At 36.6% G+C, this 24035-nt stretch overlaps 1 protein-coding gene across 5 annotated transcripts in view; it reads right to left on the bottom strand.

Annotated features, from left to right (window-relative positions):
- DENND4A (DENN domain containing 4A) overlaps nucleotides 1-24035 on the bottom strand; it is a 134462-nt gene that overhangs the window by 58480 nt on the left and 51947 nt on the right. For all 5 annotated transcript variants that reach the window (XM_030931291.1, XM_030931294.1, XM_030931295.1 and 2 more), the window contains 9 exons: nucleotides 23540-23609; nucleotides 20901-21070; nucleotides 19902-20140; nucleotides 15904-15970; nucleotides 14781-14839; nucleotides 12695-12839; nucleotides 12232-12407; nucleotides 5709-5809; nucleotides 895-1113 (listed from right to left, as the gene is read on the bottom strand). In XM_030931291.1, coding sequence (XP_030787151.1) covers nucleotides 895-1113; nucleotides 5709-5809; nucleotides 12232-12407; nucleotides 12695-12839; nucleotides 14781-14839; nucleotides 15904-15970; nucleotides 19902-20140; nucleotides 20901-21070; nucleotides 23540-23609 — 1246 coding nt within the window. The remainder of the gene's footprint in view (nucleotides 1-894; nucleotides 1114-5708; nucleotides 5810-12231; nucleotides 12408-12694; nucleotides 12840-14780; nucleotides 14840-15903; nucleotides 15971-19901; nucleotides 20141-20900; nucleotides 21071-23539; nucleotides 23610-24035) is intronic.

Genomic DNA, 24035 nt, shown 5'->3' with positions numbered 1-24035 from the left:
ACTTGGGCCTTCTTTCAGGCCCAGGAATTCAAGCTCTTTCCAGTCTCAGGGGCTGTGTAAACTGTTCTCTCTGCCTAAAACACTCTCCTACTTTACCTTTGTCTGGCTAATTTCTACTCATCTTTCAGATCATGGATCAGATGTTACTTCTTCAGAATAGCCTTCCGTGATATGAGGTTGTGAACTGAAGTTGTTCACTCATTATCTCCAATCGCCTATCCTCTTGACTATAAGCTCTCTGAGAGAAATAACCATGACTCTCATCTTTTACTTTTTTTTTTTGGCCATGTCTCTTTTGCATACCACTATATATCCAAGGCCTAGCATTCAGAGGTACTCAATATATAATTATTAAGTGAATTTCTCTTTCAAATGTTAAATACTACAAAAGAAAGTAAATATGTATTATAAAACTGGTTGCACTCCAGAACTTTCCAACTTTTTTACTTCATAGCACAGATAGGAAATATTTGTAAATATTTGTAAAGTACCCAATATTTGAAAATATTCATAAACTATACTGAAATAAAACAAATGAGGTTATTCAAGCCTGGAGGTGACCATTCCAGGGGTTCCTCTGTATCCCCAACACTGCCTGCTGCTCTGAAAGCTGAAAGTAGCAGTATCTCGACACATGTGACACAAAAGCGCAGTCGGTATATGGTTGGGAGGCTCTATACTTTTCTTCTGCATATCTGCTAATGGGATTATATCTAATATGCCTGAAAAATAACTAGTCCTATGGAAATGGGTAACCAACAAAGCTGGTATTCACGTTCTCCTCAAAACAGGTATGTATTCTCATAAATATGAGCTATTAACACAGACAGCAAATAAGTCATCACAAAGTTAAGGTCAATGACATGAAAGCTTTAAAACTATGCAATCACTCACCTTGTAGGGCAAAGAGAGAGGCTGCATCTGTGGCTGTCTCAGATGGGGCTTGTGTTATTGGCCTTAAGTATGATCTGTAACCTTTTAAAATAGAGGCCATGAAAAACAAAAATGCCTCTTGGATTTCCAAATCTATCATGTGCAACCTCTTTCCAGAATTAAAATCATAGTCATTCATTGCTAAATCCATTAGTCCATCATCTCTCGGTCTCTGCTGCACTGTGAAGACACAGAGTGTTAGTGTTTTCTCCAAACTCACAAAACACTCATGATGGTACCAGTATAATTTTGTTGTGTTTTCAAAAGGACCCAAGCTACCTCAACTCTTTGTTTACATAACTTAATCACATGTAAACCTTAGCAAAGCCTGCCATAGCATTTTGTAGGCTCCGTTGAGTAAATTTTATCTAAATTAAACACAAAGTTACCCCTGTTTATCTCACTACCATCAGGAAAAAAAGCGTTCAGGCCAGCCATGATAGCTCAAGCCTGCAATCCTAGACCAAGGCAGGAGGATCACTTGAGGATAGGAGTTCAAGACTAGCCTGGGCAACATAGAGAGATTCTGTCTCTACAAAAAAAATTTTTAAGTTCATGTTCTAAAATAACTACATATAAGTTAACAGTGATTATAACCCAGAAAGCAACAAAATATCAGAAAGCTGCTCAACTATAAATATATGTCAGAATACATATCATTCATAGGCTCACTGAGTATTGGCATTGTTCAGAAAGAATCTGAACCATGTCATCTATACCTCCCACACCACTACCATTTTGCACATGCCCTGAGAGGGGAAATGACCTGACATAGAAATAAGGAGAATAATAAGAAAGGAACATAAACCCAGATCTCTCAAATCTTCATATAGAAATGTCTCCATTGTTCTCTCACCATTGAAGATTATATATAAACTAGTACATTTGAAAAGATGAAAATATTTCAAAAATTGCTCCCCTTTCCCTCAAATGCTTTGCACGTTTTGTTTGTTCTGGTTTGTTTGTTTTTTGAGACAGAGTCTCGGTCTGTCCTCCAGGCTGGAGTACAGTGGCACGATCTTGGCTCACTGCAGTTCCCACCTCCAGGGCTCCAGGGATTCTCCTGTCTCAGCCTCCCGGGTAGCTGGGATTACAGGTGCCCATTACCACGCCCGGCTAATTTTTGTATTTTTAGTAGAGACAGGGTTTCACCATGCTGGCGAGGCTAGTCTCGAACTCCTGACCTCAGGTGATCCACCCGCCTCGGCCTTCCAAAGTACTGGGATTATAGGCATGAGGCACCATGCCCAGCCACTTTTCATGTTATGTGCACATACTTGCTCTCACACTCTTTCCATATGAATATATACAAAACATATATTTTATATATTACAGATATGCCTTTTTCAAAGCGGCAGTGACATTCCCTCTTGTATTCATTCATGTTTGTGTCTTTCTGATTGAAAACAGACTTTAAAAAAAGGGAAAGAAGAACTATTGCATTTACCCTGTGCAAACTGGGCACAGGGCAAATGCAACCGTTCTTCTTTCCTTTTTTTTTTTTTTTTAAATACAAGTACCTACAGGAAGAACACACAAGGATTAAAATACAAAAAACAATTCTTCTTCCTGGACAATTCAATGCTAAAGTCATTAGATAGCAAACATATAGTTTTATAGTAGAGAAGTCTAGTAGACACCACCTTAATCAATTGATCAAAGTGAATATCTTCATCAATAATGTGACAAAGCAAAATAGTGTGCGATATGATATAAGGACGCAATAAGAGAGGCACAGCATCACTTCTGTGATATTCCTGTCAAAGATGCGTGACCTGGGCCAGGTGCTGTGGCTCACATCTGTAATCCTAGCATGGAGGCTGAAGTGGGAGGATCACTTGAGCCCAGAAGTTCAATAGCAGCCTGGCAATATACTGAGATCCCATCTCTACCAAAAAAAAAATTTTTTTTTTAATTAGCTGGGTGTGGTGGCATGTGTCTGTAGTCCCAGCTTCTCAGGAGGCTGAGGTAGGAGGATCACTTGAGCCTGGGAGCTCATAGCTGCCATAAACTGTGATCGCACCACTGCACTCCAGCCTGGGTGACACAGTGAGACATCCTATCTCAAAAAAAAAAAGAAAAAAAGATGGGTGGCCTGTATTTATTATGAGAATGCTCAGATAAACCCACACCATGGACAATTCTACAATGGTAAATATAATCTTCAAAGGTGGCAGAGAATCTGAGAAACTGTTCAGGAGGAAAGGCAAATAAAGAGACTTGAAACTACATACAAAACCTGATTTGGAACTGGATCCTTTTGTTATGAAAAGAACATTATCATGATAACTGGCAAAACCTGAATGTGGTCTGAGGATTAGGATGACAGTAATGCTCAATGTTAATTTCCTGATTTTCATGGTTACATTGTAGTGATGTCAAAGAATGTACATCATAGGAAATACATTCTATTCTATTCAAATGTCATGAAGCATCTAATGTCAAAGGGTCAGGAAAAAAGTTTGTTATTACTTCAAAATTTTAAAATATAAGGAACAATTAATCATCTTCGAGAGTTTTTGGAGGAGTTCTTATTGTCTAAAAAAGTGAAAATACTGAAAGAACGTAAGGCATTGGAACCAGAAAACCTACAGTTTTTTTTGTTTTTGTTTTTGTTTTGAGATGGAGTCTCGCTCTGTCTTCTAGGCTGGAGTACAGCATCACAATCTTGGTTCACTGCAATCTCTGCCTCCCAGGTTCAAGCTATTCTCCAGCCTCAGCCTCCCAAGTAGCTGGGACAACAAGAGTGCACCACCACGTCCGGCTAATTTTTGTATTTTTAGTAGAGATGAGGTTTTACTATGTTGGTCAGGCTGGTCTCGAACTCCTGACCTCTGGTGATCCACCTGCCTTGGCCTCCCAAAGTGCTGGGATTACAGGTGTGAGCCACTACGCCAAGAAAGGCTAGGTTTTAATCCCAGCTTCATCCTTGTTAACTGTATGATCTGTGAGAAGCTACTATATGCGTCCTTCAACCTCATTCTCATAGTTGTAACATAAAAGAACGTGTGTGAATGTGCTCTGAAGCTATAAAGTGTTATACAGTTCTTAATTATCAGTATTACTTAAATGTTTGTAGTTTTAACCCTTGAGATTCTGCCTTTCATAAAAGTTGAACGGGCTATTTCATTGAAAATATATATATATAATTTGAGTCAGGGTCTTGCTCTGTCACCCAGGCTGGAGTGCAGTAGCACAATTGTGGCTCACTGCAGCCTTGACCTCCCAGGCTCAAGTGATCCTCCCACTTCAGCCACCCAAGTAGGTGCATTGCCACCATGCCCAGCTAATTTTTGTACTTTTTGTAGAGACAAGGTTTCAGCGCGTTGCCCAGGATGGTCTCAAACCGCCTGGACTCAAGCAATCTGCCTGCCTCAGCCTCCCAAAGTGCTGGGACTATAGGCCTGAGTCATCCTGCCCAGCCAGTGTTAATAATATTTAAATATTGCTATAATAGCTGTTGGGCTTTTCAGCTATTCAAAAGAAGTGCAAACACTTTTAGAAAGCAATTAACTAGGTAACAAATAATATTACATGCATGATTTATTTGTTCCATAAGGCAAAATTTTGTTATGTTTTATGTCATTAGTTTAATATCCCAATACTTATGAGCTATGTTGGAATTATCGACTTGTTATGAAGTATACTTTGTAAATATTGTTTTTATCCATGTCTATTTCCAACTACACTATACACTATGATAAATCCTCAAGGGTGTAGGCTACCTCCTATGCTTATGTTGTACCTAATACATAAATGTGAACCTCAAATACTGCTATATCACTATTGACCATACGTTATATAATAAGTATTAAGTTATGGATTCTGAATGGGTCATCTGCTATACTACCAAGAAGATTAGATAAAAAAAAGAAGGTTTAATTTTCCTTATCAGCAATTCTGGACAGGTCAAGATATATCCTTATATATATCCTTATATATAATAGAAATATTATTATATATAATATAAATATTCCACATCCTAATCAATTTTCATTTTAATTTCTTAACGCTAACTTCTATTTTCAAAATTTAAGATAGGCACACACAAAAATTAAAAAATGTTTAAAAAGGTAAGCACAGCATTAAGATCCACTGAAGGTGAAAAGCTATTACTCCACTGAAATCATCAGTATTTTCTAATGTAGTTTACATCATTTGTCTTAGATTTTCAAAACTAACTTTCTATTCTATGTATGAAGAAAATAGGCCAGGCACAGTGGCTCATGCCTGTAATCCCAGCACTTTGAGACGTCGAAGAGGGAGAACTGCTTGAGCCCAGGACAACATAATTTGTCTCTATAACAAATTAAAAAATTAACCAGGCATGCGGTCCCAGCTACTCAGGAGGCTGAAGTGGGAATACTACTTGAGCCCAGGAGGTCAAGGCTGTAGTGGGCCATGTTTGTGCCACTGCACTACAACCTGGATGACAAAGCAAGACTCTGTCTTAAAAGAGAAAAAAAAAAACAATATAAAGGTGGAACCCCACATTTTTTCCATGGTATTTCAGTAATGGTAAAATTAACCACCTTAACATCCTTTTGAATGTTGTTATTCTAAGACGGTTCTATAAAAATTTGGAAGATATAAAATACATATTTTATAAATCATTCATCTTCTAACAAATTTTGCTTTAATGATCATCTGCCTTTAAAATGGTAAAACCACTTTCTGCTAGTTAAAATAAACATTATTCTTTTATAAGTAAGGCAAAGTAATTGGAGTCCCTTTTTCAGATTAAATTACCTCCTTTAATTAAGTTATCCACTTACATTTTGCCAATTGCTGATGCAAATTATTCAGTGTGTTCATCAGATTTTTACATGGCTTCTTTGGAAGTATCTTCCAGGCTACATTTTTCTTGTCACCAATTCTAAGATTAAATAACAACAGGAATATATTTGTTACATGGTCTTTGGGAGGGGGAAGGTATGTATCTGTTATATATAAAAATGGGAAAAGATTAAACACATTGAATGAAAAATGAAAAACATACAAAATATTTGCATTAACAAGAGAAAAATCCTACGGGGTAAACTGGCATGTTGAATATTTAAAAATTAATTTCTATGAGGGTAGAACCTTGTATTAAATATAGCTCACAAATTTATATTTATACTGAGTAAATTTCAGTTGCTTTGGAATCTTGCTAATCACCATAAAGCTTAATGTGATGATCTTTACTCTTAATCTCCACTTAAGTGTGCTTAGACACCTAAATATTAGAAAAATCCTACAAGTTTTTTTTTCTTATATACTGTAAGGAAAAGCACTACAAAAACTTTCAGTAAACTCATGATCCACAGAGCTTATCAAAACACTTTGGTATATTTAAATACTTAGTTTCTTAGTTTCCTAAGAGCATAAGTAAGGATCATTTTTGTTTCTTTCAAAAAAGAACTAACCTATAATATTAAATTACTTGAATAAAGTACAACATTGTGAAATACTTATATAACTATAAAAGAGGCTATCTGTTAAAAAATGATAAAGCAGTTTCCCCCTTATCTGTAGCGGATACATTCCAAGACCCCCAGTGGATGCCTGAAATCACAGACAGTTCTGAACCCCGTTTTTACTATCTTTTTTCCCAAGCATATATACCTATGATAAAGTTCAATTTATAAATTAGGCACAGTAAGGGATCAATAACAATAATGTATAATAAAATAGAATTATAACAATATACTTTATATAAATGTTATATGGGCGGGCTGTCTCAAAATAACTTACTGTATTGTACTTATGTACTTTCAGACTGCAGTTGGCCACAGATAACTGAAACCATGGAAAGCCAAACTGTGGGTAAGGGAGGAACTATTTTATCTTTCTTTCTGGGACAGGCTCCCACAATCTCCTTTATTATAGTTATTACAACACAGTTGGTCTCTAAACCATACACGGGGTAGGAGTAGAAAAGAGCATGGTGATAAAGCATTGCGAAGCATTTGGACTTACAGATAGCTTTGATGACTCCACTTAAAAAAAAAAAAAAAAGACAACATCTCACTCTGTCACCAAGGGTGGAGCGCAGTGGCACGATCACGGCTCACTGCAGTCTTAACTCCCAGGCTCAAGTGGTCCTCCCGCCTCAGTGTTCCAAGCAGCTGAGACTACAGGTGCACACCCCTACAGCCTGCTAATTTTTATTTTGTAGAGATGAGGTCTTGTTTTGTTGCCTAGGCTGGTCACGAACTCCACACCTTAAGAAATCCTCCTGGCCTCTGCCTCTCAAAGTGTTGGGATTACAGGCAAGAAGCACTGTGCCCAGATGACTCTACTTTTTATTGAATCAGTTTTTTTTATTTCAAAAGCAATGAATATTCATTTTAGAAAACTTGAACAACGTACAAAAAAAGAAAAGAAAAGTAAAACACTCATATTCTAACCACCACAGAACAACATAACACAGGTGTGTAGTGGAACTTGCTGAACCTTTTTATATTCCCTAAACTTCCTACAGAACAAAAAAGGGCAAATATCACTTTGAAAAGTAAACAAAGAAAAAAGAGTGGGGTAAGAAAGATTAAGCTAAACAAAAATGACTGTCTTAGAATTTGTCCCCTCTATCTTTCTACAAATGAGAATAAAAATAAAGATAGGGCAGAGTCAAACTGCAGATTTCCTGCTGTGAAGGTGTGATCACCTTTACAATGTGACCAACAGGATCCTCTGTTATAATAAGAACGCAACGTAGAAACACTTTTCAAATTATTTTCTTGATGAAACTCAGTAACACAGTTTTCCCACTGTGTCTTACCATTCACTGCATAGTGCCTGTCTTGCTAGACTTAATCACGAGTGTCTTAAGAGAAAGGAGAATACGTGGTTTGACATTTTATTCCCAGTGCCTAGCAAAAAAGGGCACTCAGGATATGTTTGTGGCGTAAATGAATGAACAACACCTTGGTATCATCTGATCACATCTAATTACTGTTACTGCCATAATTTCCGCCTCTTGTTCTTGATATCTTCGTTCTAAAACTTGGCTGGGTAACGGGATTTTTTTTTTTTTTTTTGAGATGGAGTCTTGCTCTGTAGCCCAGGCTGGAGTGCAGTGGTGCGATCTCGGCCTACTTCAAGCTCTACCTCCGGGGTTCATGCCATTCTCCTGCCTCAGCCTCCCAAGTAGCTAGGACTACAGGCGCCCGCCACCGCCCCCTGCTAATGTTTTGTATTTTTAGTAGAGACGGGGTTTCACTGTGTTAGCCAGGGTGGTCTCGATCTCCTGACCTCATGATCCGCCTACTTCGGCCTCCCAAAGTGCTGGGATTACAAGCATGAGCCACCGTGCCCGGCCGTAAGGGAAACTTTTGAAGCACTTGAGTTTGGTCTATGATCATCTTCTTATAAGAAAGATCATCTTATGAGTAAATGTATACTCACGATGACTTCCACTTACAAGATTACTATATTATTTTACGACATACACATATTACATAGTTACCCAATAATTAGTGGTAGAAGCATTAGTTTTGGAGTCAAACAGTAATGGCTTTAAAACCCAGTTCTGACAGTATAAGCTATGTGCCCTTTGGTAAGCCGCTTAAAAATCTAAGCTTTGGTTTCTCTATTTGTCAGAAGAGTTAACAAGAACTACCTCTGCTGGGCGCAGTGGCTCACGCCTGTAATCCCAGCACTTTGGGAGGCCGAGGCGGGTGGATCACGAGGTCAGGAGATCGAGACCATCCTGGCTAACACGGTGAAACCCCATCTCTACTAAAAATTACAAAAAATTAGCTGGGCATGGTGGTGTGCACCTGTGGTCCCAGCCACTTGGGAGGCTAAGGTGGGAGAATGGCGTAAACCCGGGAGGAGGAGCTTGCAGTGAGCCAAGACTGCGCCACTGCACTCCAGCCTGGGCGACAGAGCGAGACTCTGCTTCTAAAAAAATAAAGCACTACCTCACAAAGTATGGAGAATCACATGAGATAACTTAGGCTACATATGTAGCTTTACACTTAGTACATACATACTAATTTCTTTCCCTTTCTTCAGAAATTTCTTGCTATTTAAAACATAGTCTGTATTATATATACTTAAGACAGACAGGGAAGGGAAAAAGAAACCAAAAATTCCACACTTGGGATTTGTTTTTCTTTCAAATTTCAGGCTGGGGCTTCAGAAATTCTAATTGAAGGAAAGTAGAAAGCTGTCAGTTCGCTAGTGTAGTCCTCCACCCGTTTGGGAAGGTGATAATGCCAAGAATTCATGAGCACAAACAACTCATGTTTCTCTGATTCTTTAACTCATTAGTGATCAAAGCAGAAGGAAAAGAGTTCAGACCTCAGCAATTTCGAAAGAAAGAAAGAAAGAAAGAAAGAAAGAAAGAAAGAAAGAAAGAAAGAAAGAAAGAAAGAAAGAAAGAAAGAAAGAAAGAAAAGTTAAGTAGGAAGACAAAATTCTTCTAATTTTTAAATTATTTGTATAAATGGGGTCTCTTCTGGCCTCAAGTGATCCTCCTGCCTCAGCCTCCCAAAGTGTGGAGATTACAGGTATGAGTCATCACACCCAGATGAGAAAATTCTTTTAACAAATTAAGAGACATTATAAGGGGGGAAATACAACTTATTACCGTAATAAAAACAGTATACACTCTTACCACTGTTAATTTCAATTAAAAAATATTACATCATCTAACATTAAACTGGCAAGGAAAAGTTATATTACTTTAATATTTGAAAGTATTAAACAGTTCTGGTAAAGAATGAAATGCTGATGGTAAAGAATCATTGAATCTATTGATGCCATATGTAAAAGGGCTTTTATGCATAAAATATAGTTCATATTTTTTTTGTTAGGCTTTCCATGAATAAAAACTTTTTGACAATATGCATGCTTTATAAGAGAATATTCATTTTCTGCTAAACTTTTCTAATGGTTTAGGCACTTGAGGTTTTGACATATGACAAGACTGAGAACTAATCTAAGGTTTCATAATTAAATCAAAAAGCTTTAGGCTGTCTCAACCCTTTGGGAGGCTGAGGCAGGCAGATCACCTGAGGCCAGGAGTTCGAGACTAGCCTGGCCAACATGGTGAAAACCCATCTCTACTAAGAATACAAAAATTAGCCAGATGTGGTGGCGTGCACCTGTAGTCCCAGCTACTTGAGAGGCTGAGGCAGGAGAATCACTTGAACCTGGGAGGAAGAGGTTGCAGTGAGCCGAAATCATGCCACTGCACTTGAGCCTGGGTGACAGAATGAGACATCGTCTCAAAAAAATAAAAAATCAAAATTTTTTCAAAAAAAGCTTTAAGATAAAAAGTTCTTATTTAAAAATGGAGAAAAACTGGGTGTGGTGGCTCATGCCTGTAATCCCAATGCTCTGAGAGGCCAAGGGAGGAGGATAACCTGAGGTCAGGAGTTCCAAACCAGCCGGGACAACACTGCAAGACTCCTTCTCTACAAAAAAATTTAAAAAATAATTAGCCAGGTATGGCCAGTCGTGGTAGCTCACACCTATAATCCCAGCACTTTGGGAGGCTGAGGCAGGTGGATCACAAGGTCAGGAGATCGAGACCATCCTTGCTAACATGGTGAAAACCTATCTCTAATAAAAATACAAAAAAATTAGCCGGGTGTGGTGGCAGATGCCTGTAGTCCCAGCTACTTGGGAGGCTGAGGTAGGAGAATGGTGTGAACCTGGGAGGCAGAGCTTGCAGTGAGCCAAGATTGCACCACTGCACTCGAGCCTGGGTGACCAAGTGAGACTCTGTCTCAAAAAAAAAAAAAAAAAAAAAGTGGCCAGACATGGTGATACACACCTGTAGTCCTAGCTACTTGGGAGGCTGAGGCAAGAGGATTGCTTGATCCCAGAAATTTGGCAGTGAGCTATGATCATGCTACTGCACTCCAGCCTGAGTGACAGAGTGAGACCCCATTTCTTTAAAAAAAAAAGGAGAAAAACCTACTTCACATTTACATATTTAAGTGTAAAAGCTGTACCAGCTTTGGGGCTTTATTAGACTAAATCATAGTTATTATAAGCATGTTCTGTGGGTGCAATGTGGACAGTGCATCAATTTCCTCTTCCCTGAATAGATTAAGTATGGAAAATAAGGGACACAAAACAATGCAGAATTATAAAAAGGCTTTAAAAATAGTTCCAATAACTATAACTTACATATAATTTCAATGCAGAGATGAAAACATAAAATCCTTGCATCCCTAGGGTGTAAAGATAATGAAATTATGTATAATTTTAAAGTTATTTTAAAATGTTAAAGCATTTATTTTACTATGGTTTTTTTTTTTTTTTTTTTTTTGAGATGGAGTCTCCCTCTGTCGCCCAGGCCAGAGTGCAGTGGTGTAATCTCAGCTCACTGCGACCTCTGCCTCCTGGGTTCAAGCGATTCTCCTGCCTCAGTCTCCCCAGTAGTTGGGAATACAGGCACCTGCCACCATGTCCAGCTAATTTTTGTATTTTTAGTAGAGACACAGTTTCACCATGTTGGCCAGGCTGGTCTCGAACTCCTGACCTCAAGTGATCCGCCCGCCTGGGCTTCCCAAAGTGCTGGGATTACAGGCATCAGCCACCATGGCCAGCCTATATTTAAGTATTCTAATAGTATTATAAAAGACTAGAAATAGGATTGAAATATTAAAGAATGGTGTTCTAATTCAATTTGTGATTTCACCTATACTCATATCATTAAAGGGAAATACACTTTTTCTATTTCTAACCTCAATTTCCCTTTGGCTAAATTTCTTTTTCTCTTTCTTTTTTTTTTTTGTGAGATGGAGTTTCACTGTTTCCCAGGCTGGAGTGCAGGTGTATGATCTCAGCTCACCACAACCTCTGCCTCCCGGGTTCAAAAAATTCTCCTGCCTCAGCCTCCCAAGTAGCTGGGATTACAGGCATGCACAACCATGCTCAGCTAATTTTGTATTTTTAGTAGAGATGGGGTTTCTCCTTGTTGGTCAGGCTGGTCTCTAACTCCTGATCTCAGGTGATCCGATCACTTTGGCCTCCCAAAGTGCTAGGAGTACAGGCGTGAGCCACTGCGCCCGGCTCCCTTTGGCTAAATTTCTAAGCAAGCCTAACATTAAAATGTTTCTTAAATATTGAAAGCCTGAGGATAAAATGTATAGTCTTTCCAATAAAACCTTCTTTAATACTCTAAATCTACTCCATTGATGCATAATAAGGTATGATTCAAAGATGGTGATTACCCCACATAACAAGGAATACAATATATCTTAAAAGAATCCTACTTAATCACAAAATATACAGTTACATACATACGCTACAAAGTTGTAAAATATAGATGTAGAATCACTAAAATGTACTTACTGAGAAATAGTGTTGGTATCTACGTCAACACAACTGACATCTGGTGGAGGATCATAGAGATCAAAGTATCTGGAATCAATCCCTACTATGAATGGACATGGTGCACTCAAGACATCTGCTAAAGCCAGTGGGCAGAGAGGAACATATGGGCATGGCCAGTGGAAAGGGAAAATCATCTTGGATAAACAAAAGATAGGAGAGCATTTACCTTTTTGATACTTAAGCATAATTTATCAGCACACACAAAAAAACTGTCTTTTAAGTATTACCTAAAGTCTAATGCCTGATAATGAATTAAATAATTGTAACTAGAGTTAATGGTCAGGAAATCAAAACTGCTTTCAAAAAACACAAATTCATTACTCTCTGAATTTTAGTTAAGCATTAAAATGGCTTTAAGTTATTTATATAATAAACTAAGTTTAAACTAAATTGACTGCCAATAAGAAACTGTGATACTCACAGACACTAATGCTTCTGTCACACTAGTAAGCACGGATGGCCGTAGGGAATGGATAAGAATTTTATGTTCTGTTACTGCAAACACCAGTAGTGTCACAGCATTTTCAGGGCCTAAATTCTGGAGTAGTGTTGAAAACTTGCCACCACTGTCAATTCAAACGAAAATACATAATTAAAAAATAATGATTCAAACACCTCATTATCTAAAACAACGGGCAAAAGTAGTTGATTAGAGTAGGATTTGTATTATATATGTTGATTAGGGTACAATTTGTATTATATATTCACCATTAAACATGATTGCTGCTATGATGCAGGGAAAACACTGCATCACAAACACACTATGAAAACAAGGCAGTTCTGGAAGATTCCAAAATCATTCTTTTGCACTGTATTCAATATGGAAAATGAAAAGTCATCTGCTTCATTTCATGTAAAAAGATCTGTCATGTACATAATGTCCAAATAAAGAATGCAATTTGTAAAAGGGATGCTTTGATTGAAAGCAAATCCTTAAATGGAAGTTTTTTGGACATGGCCTATTTTCCACTGTAATTATCAGAAAAACCATATGACTTACAGGCCCACTTCCCTTAAGGTAAATACACATTAAAACTTAATTTTATGAATAATCTTCACTACTGTAATGATAATAGTAATAGGAAATCAAGAGGTAGAAAATGATGAGATACACATACAAAACAAGTTAATAATGAAAACAATAAACTTAGGCCTTCTATATAGTAACAAAATATTGAACTGACAAAGTAAACAGTAAGCTAGCAAGTATTTTGTTTATATAATGCTAAACAACTAGTTTCACTGGAATAATCTTTTAAATAAAGCAAAACTAGTAACAAAAGCCTCTTGGTGAAATGAAAACATATGTCCACAAAAAAATTGGGGTAAGTTCATAGTAGCCAAAATGTGGAACTATCTCAAATGTTTATCAACTGATAAACAGATAAATAAAACATATATCTATACAATGAAATATTATTCAGCAATAAAAAGAAGTACTGATGCAGGAGGCAACATAGACAGACCTTGAAAACATTAAGTCAAAGAAGCCAGACTACATATTGTATGATTCCATTTATATGAAATGTCCAGTATAGACAGATCTACAGCAACGGAATGTAGATTAGTAGTTGACTAAGGCTGGAGAGGGGTATGTGTATGTTAGAGATAGGAGGAATTAAGGAGGTTCACTGCTGAAGGGTAAAGAGTTTCTTTCTAGGGTGACGAAAATGTTCTACAATTTATTACAGTGATAGCTGCAGAACTCTGTGAATATAACTATTCAATCATACACTTTAATTGGGTGAATTATATGATATGTGAATTATATCTCAATAAAGCTGTTACCTAAAAAAGTCCTTTACATAATTTAGAGTAACATACATAGTCTCAGTCATTGTTTCTAGTTTATTTTCAGCTCAAACAAAGGTTAAGAAAATATTTGTCACTCTGCGCTGAGAGCTAGTGATGAAATAATCAGCAATTCTTACAAAATTAATGTCAAAGATGGCAGCTGCTCTCCCTTAGGTATCTGCTGTATAACTTAATCAAACTGTAACAATTTCTCTGATGAAAAAATTACACAGCTAATCAACTTTCAAGAAAGGATACTGTAGAGAAAACATACTTAATAATTTCTCTGAACTTTTAAGGTAAGAAAATACATTGTCCTACTCTACAATTTAATAATTAGAACCACTTTTTTCTTTTGGAAATTAATTGCATTTTAAAAAGAAAAAATTAATTGCAGTTGAATGTTCTTCAGAGGTTAAAGTTCAAATTAATTGTTCTCATCATCTACATATATAAATACACCACACACACACTCTTACACAATAGTAGGTACTTGATGATAATAGATACACAAAATACAAAACACTATTATAAAAGTTTCCTTTTTTTCGTTAATAACTGCAACCCAAACATTAAGTAAAAGAAATTTAGGTAAGTAGTAGTTCAGTGAGAAGTATTCCCATCAACATTTGAAATTTTAACTAGGAAAAAGAAAATATTTGAATGTTATGCTAGATTGAGAGAAAAATAAATAGAAATGAGGTTTTACTTGCCTTAGTGGAAGAGGTGAAGACACAGGCTGACTGAGAATTAGATTATCATGTGGTGATAACTGGAAGAAGATTTAAAATAAAGAATTTGAAACATAAAGATGAACTTTAAAACACCACTTTCTGTTAAAAATATATAGAATAATGATTATGCCCATGAAGTTTCACTATATCCATTTACCAGTATCAGAACAATTTATATCACTAAGATCTTGAAAAACAGGTCCTGATCCCTTCCAACTACTAACTCTTCTTACTGTGAATCCTCTTTTCTTCTGTCCTCAATGGTTTCCCTTATGCCATTTTAACAATTCACACTGAAAGACTAAATTATTCATTTAATACCAAAATACCAGGGTCAAAAAACCTATAGCCTACATGGCAAATCCATAGATTGCCTGTTTTTGTAAATACAGTTTTACTGAAATATAGGCATGCTCATTCTTTACATATTACCTAGCTGCTCTTGTGCTGTAACAGCAGAACTGAATAGTTGTGACAGAGATCAGATGACCAGTAAAGACTAAAATATTTACTGTATGACCAATAACCAAAAAAGTTTGTTAACTTCCACCATAAAACAATCTTTTGTGTGTATTTAAACTGAATGTGCTACGTATTTTCTTACACTAAATACCAGGAAACAAGACAGAAATGACATGTGGATATTCAGACTGAATATAAAGCTCAAAATAATATTTTTTAGATATTTTATCTGTATCAATATAATAACGTAATTACTCTTATCTATGTTTTGAAATTTATGCACACATAACTTTTCCTTATATCTATTCTAATACATTTAACTTATTAAATGATTGCCAAAGGCACAAACTTTCAAATACCTACAACAAATTTAGGGGAAAAAAGTTCCTTTCTGTGTATTCAAAATGTCTACTTCAACCCACTTCTTTAATTCTTGAACGCTTTCTCCAAGAAAAGCAGGAGATGTCTGGGAGGAGTCAATAAAACATTAAGAGCCCAAACTACAATGGGGAATAGTATCTGGTTCTCTCTAAATCTCATTAGGTTTTTTTTCTCATTCAAAATTGTTATTCTTATGTTACATTTTGACAGCGCCAATAACAATTCATAGGTCCCCCAATCAAAAACAAAAAAACCTTACCTGAACTAAAATCCGTGGTCTCTGAGGAGATGGAAAAGGAACTTTATGCATAAAATGAGAAATATGCCTTGAAAACAAACAAAAGTATAAGTGATTCCAAATTGAATGCCATATGATATAAAGGTCAACATGTCATCACTAGTCCAAGTTGAGTCAAAACCCTGTGTACCTATTATTTTGAAATCCCCAGTACTATGAAAACAAGTGAACAACCAAAAATCATTCATCCCATTAAAGTTGCTTCTGCTTAAACCCAGTGACTTTTCACATTTAATAGGTATTCACATTCAACAACATTTGTTATCACTGTCTTAAAAGTCTGTATAACTTTTACCTAGATAATATGTGACATATCAGTGATGTGGAAATTACCCAAAAAGTAAATTCTTACATTTACGATATGCTTTTTAGTCAATTGCTCATATTTCATATACAACGAACACTTAAGGTGCTCCAGAAAAAAATGAAACCATTTAATAGCTTTTAAAAAATGAACAGTATTCTTTCTATTAACAATACGTTAAAAATTATGTTAATGATTTTGTAGGGTTTTTTTCTTTCCCAGAATAAGATGGATAAAAAGTTAGATCTATGGATTTTGTTTTTAACACTATGGAACAGAAAAAAAGCGACCATAGTGAAAAATCTTCCCTGGGGGAGAATAAGCTATTTTATTTCTGAAATTTTTTCAAAATTTTTGTTCCAGTCTGAATGTTTGTATTTTTTTTTAAAACATTATTTCAAAATCATCTTGGTTTCAGAACAAATAAAATTTCAACTAGATAGACAATACTAGAAATTTATTAATTTACAAATATGTTTTGCCTGTTTACTATATAAAAACACACCAACAGACATGATAGGATATGTATAAAAGGCATAAAGCCACCAATGTCTACCATTAAAGTACTCATAATCTAAACAAACATTTAGCGGGGGATGAATACCACAGCATACACATCTGCTTGAATTATGAAGTAGTTAGAACAGCAGAAAACAAAGTGTGATCCACAAACCCCTAAAGATATTCAAGATCCATTCAGGGAAGATCTGCAAGGTCACAACTATTTTTATAATAACAATATGATGTTGGCCAGGTGTGGTAATCCCAGCACTTTGAGGGGCTGAGGCGGGTGAACTGATTGAGCCTAGGAGTTTAAGACCAGCCTAGGCAACATGGTGAAATACTGTCTCTACAAAAAATACAAAAATGAGCCAGGCATGGTGGCATGCGCCCGTAGTCCCAGCTCCTTGGAGGGCCTGAGCTGGGAGGATGGCTTGAGCCCAGGAAGTCTGGGCTGCAGTGAGCCATGATCATGCCACTGCACTCCAGCCTGGGAAACAGAGTGAGACGCTGATTCATAAACAAAAACAGGCAAGGCGCAATGGCTCACACCTATAATCTCAGCACTTTGGGAGGTCAAGGTGGGCGGATCACTTGAGGTCAGGAGTTTGAGACTAGCCTGGCCAACATGGTAAAACCCTGTCTCTACCAAAAATACAAAAATTAGTCAGATGTGGTGGTGCACGCCTGTAATTCCAGCTACTCAGGAGACTGAGGCATGAGAATCACTTGAGCCCAAGAGGCAGAGGTTGCAGTGAGCTGAGATCAATCACATCACTGTACTCCAGCCTAGGCGACAGAACCAGACTCTGTCAAAAAACAAAAAGAAAAAGAAAAAAACAAGCAAACAAAATATTATATGATGTCATTTGCTTTTTGCACAATGTTGACATTTGCACTGACAGTGCAAGAGCATTCTAGGTAAAACTGCTGGTGACTTACTATGAATCAAGGCAGTGGCACCAAAATGTACTAGTAGTTGCTATATTCTTTACTAGTATACACTTGCAGTAAGAGTGTCAACATTAGCAGTAAATATTACTAATTTTATTAAGTTTTGGCTGTAGTGTACATTTTAAAAATTCTGTATGATGAAAGGGAAACTACACATAAAGAACTTCTGTTGTATACAGAAGTACAATGGCTGTCTTCATTTTGGAAATGCACTTGTACAACTAAGTTGTGAGTGAACTTGCTGGTTTTCTCCCAGAGTGCAATTTTTGTTTGAAAGATGACTGACAGGCCAGGTGCGGTGGCTCACACCTGTAATCCCAGCACTCTGGGAGGCCAAGGCAGGTGTTTCACCTGAGGTCAGAAGTTTGAGACCAGCCTGAGCAACATGGCAAAACCCCATCTCTACCAAAAATACAAAATTAAGACAGGTGTGGTGGCACACGCCTGTAATCCCAGCTACTGGCAGTATTTGCCAATAATTAAATACAAACTTTCAAGTGGAAATTAGAATTCTGCCACCATGAGCTTGAAAGCTTCCTAATGCTCAAAAACTTTTCTAAGATAGGTGGTGATATTAACAAATGTGATTTTTTAATATTAATAATAAAATATGTCTACATTTGGAAGATGTGCTTAACTTGGCAAATCAGTATTTTCCAAATGACCAATGCACAATGCTACAAAATAATGTATAACTGAAAGTTCCCCAAAGAGTCAAAGAGACCAACAGATTTTATTTTATTTTATTTTTTCTGGAGACGGAGTTTCGCTCTGTCACCCAGGCTGCACTGGAGTGCAGTGGCACGATCTTGGCTCACTGAAACCTCCGCCTCCCGGGTTTAAGCAATTCTCCTTGCCTCAGCCTCCAGAGTAGATGGGACTACAGGCACGCGCAACCACGGCTGGTTTTTGTATTTCTTTTTTTTTTTTTTTTTTTTTTTTTTTAGTAGAGACAGGGTTTCACCATGTTGGCCAGGCTGGTCTTGAACTCCTGACCTCCTGCCTCAGCCTCCCGGAGTGTTGGGATTACAGGTGTGAGCCACCACACCTGGCCAGACCAATAGATTTTAATGTAACTGACAAAGTTCACTACTACAGTTTTAGATTGCAAATAACTTGTAAGAAACCAACATTTGTCAAGCTTGGTGCAGTGTCAAAAAAAAGAATATCCAAAACTTTCTGAAAATATTATCCCAAATCCCTCCCTTTTCTATCTACATATCTGTGGGAGGCCAGGCTTTCTTTGTATATTTCAACCAAAACAACTACTGCAACAGATTGAATGCAGAACCATATATGGAAGCCCGGCTATGTTCAATTAAGCTAGACATTAGAGATTTGCAAAAATGTAAAACAATGCCCTTCTGCTCACTAAAGTTTTTTTAGTTTTGGAAAAGTTATTTTTCAAAAAAGACATTTATATTAACATGTAATGGGTTTGTTATCTTTAAAATAAATAGACCTGGCGATTCCATTACTGGGTATATTGCCAAAGAAAAAAAATGCATTCATCTAATTTCTCCTTTACATTCATTATATGTAAATACGGTAAGGAATTTTTTTTTTTTTTTTTTGAGGCAGGGTCTCCCTCTGTCACCCAGGCTGGAGTGCAGTGGCATGATCGTGGCTTACTGCAATCTCCGTTTCCCAGGTTCAAGTGAGTCTCATGCCTTGGCCTCCCAAGCAGCTGGGACTACAGGCATGGGCCATGTCCAACTAATTTCTGTAGTTTTGTAGAGACAGGGTTTCGCCATGTTGCTCAGGCTGGTCTCAAACTGCTAGACTCAAGCAATCTGCCTGCCTTGGCTTCCCAAAGTGCTGAGATTATGGGCGTGAGCTATTGCACCCAGCCCCAGTAAGAAACATTTTTAAAGGTTCACAATAAATTTAAATTATATGTAAAATAAGAATTTAAAAATTAGTAAAAAATTTTCAGCATTTGTCCAGATTAGGAGCTCTAAACTTCACAAGAGCATTAAAAAAAAGAAACATTAATTTCACCTCATTGGAGACAAAATTATTTTAAATAACAAGACCACAAACACACAATGGAGAAATACTACCTGACTGAAATAAACCATTTGTTTCAAATAACTCTTGAGAAATCTAGTATCCATATAAAATTTACCCAGTTGCCAACACAAATTTCCCACATAATGGAAAGATCTGTCAAATGTTGAACCAAGAACACTTAACTTACTTCTCAATTGGAAGGACATGAGGCCCAGAGATGGAATAACGATACAGAAAAGTCAGAAACTTCCTGAATGCATCAAAAAAAGGCCAGTGAGAAAGAAGACAGATGCATTTGTTAGTATGAATTGTTTTGGAACTATCAGACTTCCCATCTGCTGATGTTAAACCCAAAAGAAGTCTCTGTTTTTCTGTGAGATTCTCCTCCGAGTATGGTTCATAAAACTGAATAGCAGCACCATAAACCTGCAAAACAAGTAATATATCCAGTAAATATACTTTGTATCATATATCCAAATGACGTCATCAGTTAAATATTTAATAAATGCTTGCTATGAGCCAGGTGAGAGGCCAGGTATTAGGAACACAGTGATGAAGAGACACCCCTCCTGCTTTCTTCATGTATCTAAGAACTATATAGTGCTATTCTCATGTCTCCTTACTATTGAAAGAAAAGGTTATTTTGATTAAATTTATTTGTTTTATAAAGAGTGGAAGCAATTTTATCAATATTCTCTATAAGAAAATGATTGAAAATAATTACTTGGTAGAAAGTGAGATGAAAATTTAGATAAGGAAATACAAATTCCAGCTTTGGGCAATTCACTGAATTTCTAGGGACATCAATTTCCCTATCCATAAAATGAAGACATTAGATTTGATAATTTCTAAGGTCCCTTCCAACTATCATGTCTATAATTCTAAACTGCATTATATATTTAATAATGTTACTTTCAAAGCTTCTTTATCACAGAAAATGAACCAATGAAGGATCGTCATTTGATGATGAAAAAATGTTTCACTATAATCACAAAAAAGCATTTAGGTGGATGGGACAGAATAAAAATTCTCTTTTCCTGTCCCTGGATACAGTTATTTTAATCAAGTGGAAAAGTATGCATAATGCATTCAATTTAATCAGTTTTTCCCCTACTATTCTTTGCATTATAGAAAACTTGAAAATGTACAAGAAATTTGCAGATACAATTTGTCAAACACATAATACCTTTTCAGCTGAGGCTCCAGTTAAAACAAATGTAGAAAATACAGGGAGAGGGTATTTGCTATTTGATGGCCAACATTCAATGGTTGCACCCATTGGTAAACAAAATAGAGGAACGGATTCTGGTAGTGAGAATGACTCATAATCTTCTTGAGGATATCTACAAATTAGGCCTATAAAAACAACAATAAATATTAAGTCATCATCTCTTGAATTTAGGTACTTATTAGTTCAATGATGATAAAATGCTTTGTTATTTCACACATTTGGAATGCCAAAGCATGACATGTACGTTCATCAAATGACAGTGAATACTTTGGTAGGATTCATAGAGATTTTAATCCTTGAACATTATAACTATTAACTGCTTAATATTTATCAAGCTTCATCCATAAAGGCTATGTTAGAGCTAACAAGAAAAAGATATCCTACAGAAATGCATAAACATACTTCTAAAAATTCAGTTTGTGGCCACACTACCTTAGAAAGCATACTAAGTTTTTGAAATTTTTAACATGGTTTATTTTCATCTATCTACTTCATCAGCTCTCAATAACTTTCCCTCAGGGGGGCTTTTACACATTAAAATTCATATCCCATAGGAGTATATGTTAACTTCTAGCACAAATACAGGAAAATTACTCATAAAAATAGAAGAGTCACATATTTACAATGTCTTAGCAACAGTACCAACTCAAGTTCAGCTTCTAAATAACACCAGATTATATGAAGATAGAGTTTTAAGTTGCCTATGATTTCACATTACGAAAACTAATGTTCACATTAGGAAAACGGTCCAGGCATCTTCCACTGAATACATTCCAGGAAGAACCTTGTACCTCATTTTGTGGAAGTAGAAACAGAAAATAGGTTCCCTGGCCACAAAGTCCTTAAAGTCAAGTAGAAATTATCACTAGACATAGCTACAAAGACAAAAAGATAAACTGGGGGAATGTAAGTGGTTGTTGGTTCTGCCACTAATATCTCTGTGACTTTGGACAAATGACATACTACAGGAGTATGGTTTTCTCATCTATAAAATGAGATGAAGTAGATAAACTAAGGTTCAAGACAGTTCTAAAATCATTTAATTACATGCTAGCCAGCAAGTAGGTCCCATGAGGATCTATAGTTAACTCTGTACTACTCTCTCAGGTCATGAGGTAATAATAAAGTCATAAAGTAAGTATAGAAATAGTGATGAAGGCTGGCTGGGCACGGTGGCTCACACCTGTAATCCTAGTACTTTGGGAGGCTGAGGTGGGCAGATTGCCTGAACTCAGGAGTTTGAGACCAGCCTGGGTAACACGGTGAAACCCCATCTCTACTAAAATACAAAAAATTAGCCAGGCATGGCGGCATGCGCCTGTAGTCCCAGCTACTCGGGATGAGACAGGAGAGTTGCTTGAACCAGGGAGGCGGAGGCTGCAGTGAGCCAAGATCGTGCCATTGCACTCCAGCCTTTCAATGGCTGCACCCATTGGTAAACAAAATAGAGGAACGGATTCTGGTAGTGAGAATGACTCATAATCTTGAGGATGTCTGCAAATTAGGCCTAGGGCAACAGAGGGAGACTTTGTCTCCAAAAAAAAAAAAGAAAAAGAAATACTGATGAAGGCCAGTACAGTGGCTCACGCCTGTAATCTCAGCACTTTGGGAGGCTGAAGTGGAAGGATCACTTGAGCCACGGAGTTCAAGAGCAACCTGGGCAATACAGCAAGACTCCATCTCTACTTAAAAAACAAAAAAAAATTAGCGAGGCATGGTGGCACATGCCACCATGTACTCTCAGTAGTCTCAGCAACTTGGGAGGCTGGGAGGCTGATGTGGGAGGACTGCTTGAGCCCAGGAGTTCAAGGTTGCAGTGAGCTATGACACCACCACTGCACTCTAGACTACGCAACAGAACAAAGCCTTGTCTCAAAAAAAAAAAAAAAAAAAAAAAATCAAATGTAAAAGAGAAACTTGAGTCTAGAACTCTAAACACACACGTATATATATGTATATGTATATATGTATATATATTTAAAGATGGAGTCTATGTTGCCCAGGCTGGTCTTGAACTCCTGGGCTCAAGCAATCCTCCTGCCTCAGCCTCCCAAAAAGCTGGAACTACAGGTACATGCCACCACGCCCTGCATAAAAGCAATTTTTAAAAGGCTGAATCTGTTCTCTTGTAAATAAGGTCACTATGTTTGATATTTTGAGGTCTCTGAAAATTGGACATTTTGACTATGCATTATAAAACTTCAAATTGGTTTGTAATATTTTTCATTATTATGAAACATGATTTCATGTGAACTACAGCTCTTACTAAATTTAAGTATTAAAGAAATATTAATCTAAAATTAAAATACATTTCCCCATTATTCTGGTGATTTAAAAACTTAAAGATATGAGATATCCTTATTATTTATTTAAACTCAAGGCTTAAAATAAAAGCCCGCCTTATTTTAAAATTAAACTTTCATCAAGCATCCAATAAACATATGAGTGAAGATAAAAATGAGAATCAAAAGATACGGATTGTAGTCCCAGTTCTGATACTAACACATCCTAGGCAGGTGTTTTTCTTTTCTTTAACCTTTCTGGGCCCTATAATACACTGATATATGAAGTATTCCATGAAAAATTACACTTACCAGCTTTGTAAGATATAGTGTTCGTCTTTGCCACTGATTTTTTATAACACAAGTATACTGCTGATCCCCACTGGATTTAAAAAAAAAAAGAAATATTTAATTTTTAAAAGGTAGGAACTTGATAAAAAGGAATCTCTTTGAGCTCTCTAGTATGCATTATCTAAGATGTAGTAACAAATTTCTCTCTGCTAGCTATTTTCAGTAGGCTGTTTTGTCAACATTTTATTGGAATCACTGTCCACTTTTCTTTCAGAAGTAAATTGTAACTTTTTTTTCCCTTGCAACAGCAATAGCATGAGGAAAACTTGACTCTTTTAAACAAAGCTAAGCCACAATCATTTAGATTTTATTCTAAGTCCAAACTGTGGGTATAAATGATAAACTATGAAATATCTACTCAAGTGCATACCTTCGACTCCACAATCTGTTTCAGATATTGCTAGGTTTTTCTGCAACCGTTTATGCCTCAAGAGTTGTAATTTGTTAAATCCACTTC

Source organism: Rhinopithecus roxellana, chromosome 5 (genome assembly GCF_007565055.1).
Source record: "Rhinopithecus roxellana isolate Shanxi Qingling chromosome 5, ASM756505v1, whole genome shotgun sequence".
NCBI lineage: Eukaryota > Metazoa > Chordata > Mammalia > Primates > Cercopithecidae > Rhinopithecus > Rhinopithecus roxellana.
Note: the sequence above shows the minus strand (reverse complement) of the source record. Positions and strands in the feature narration are given on the sequence as shown.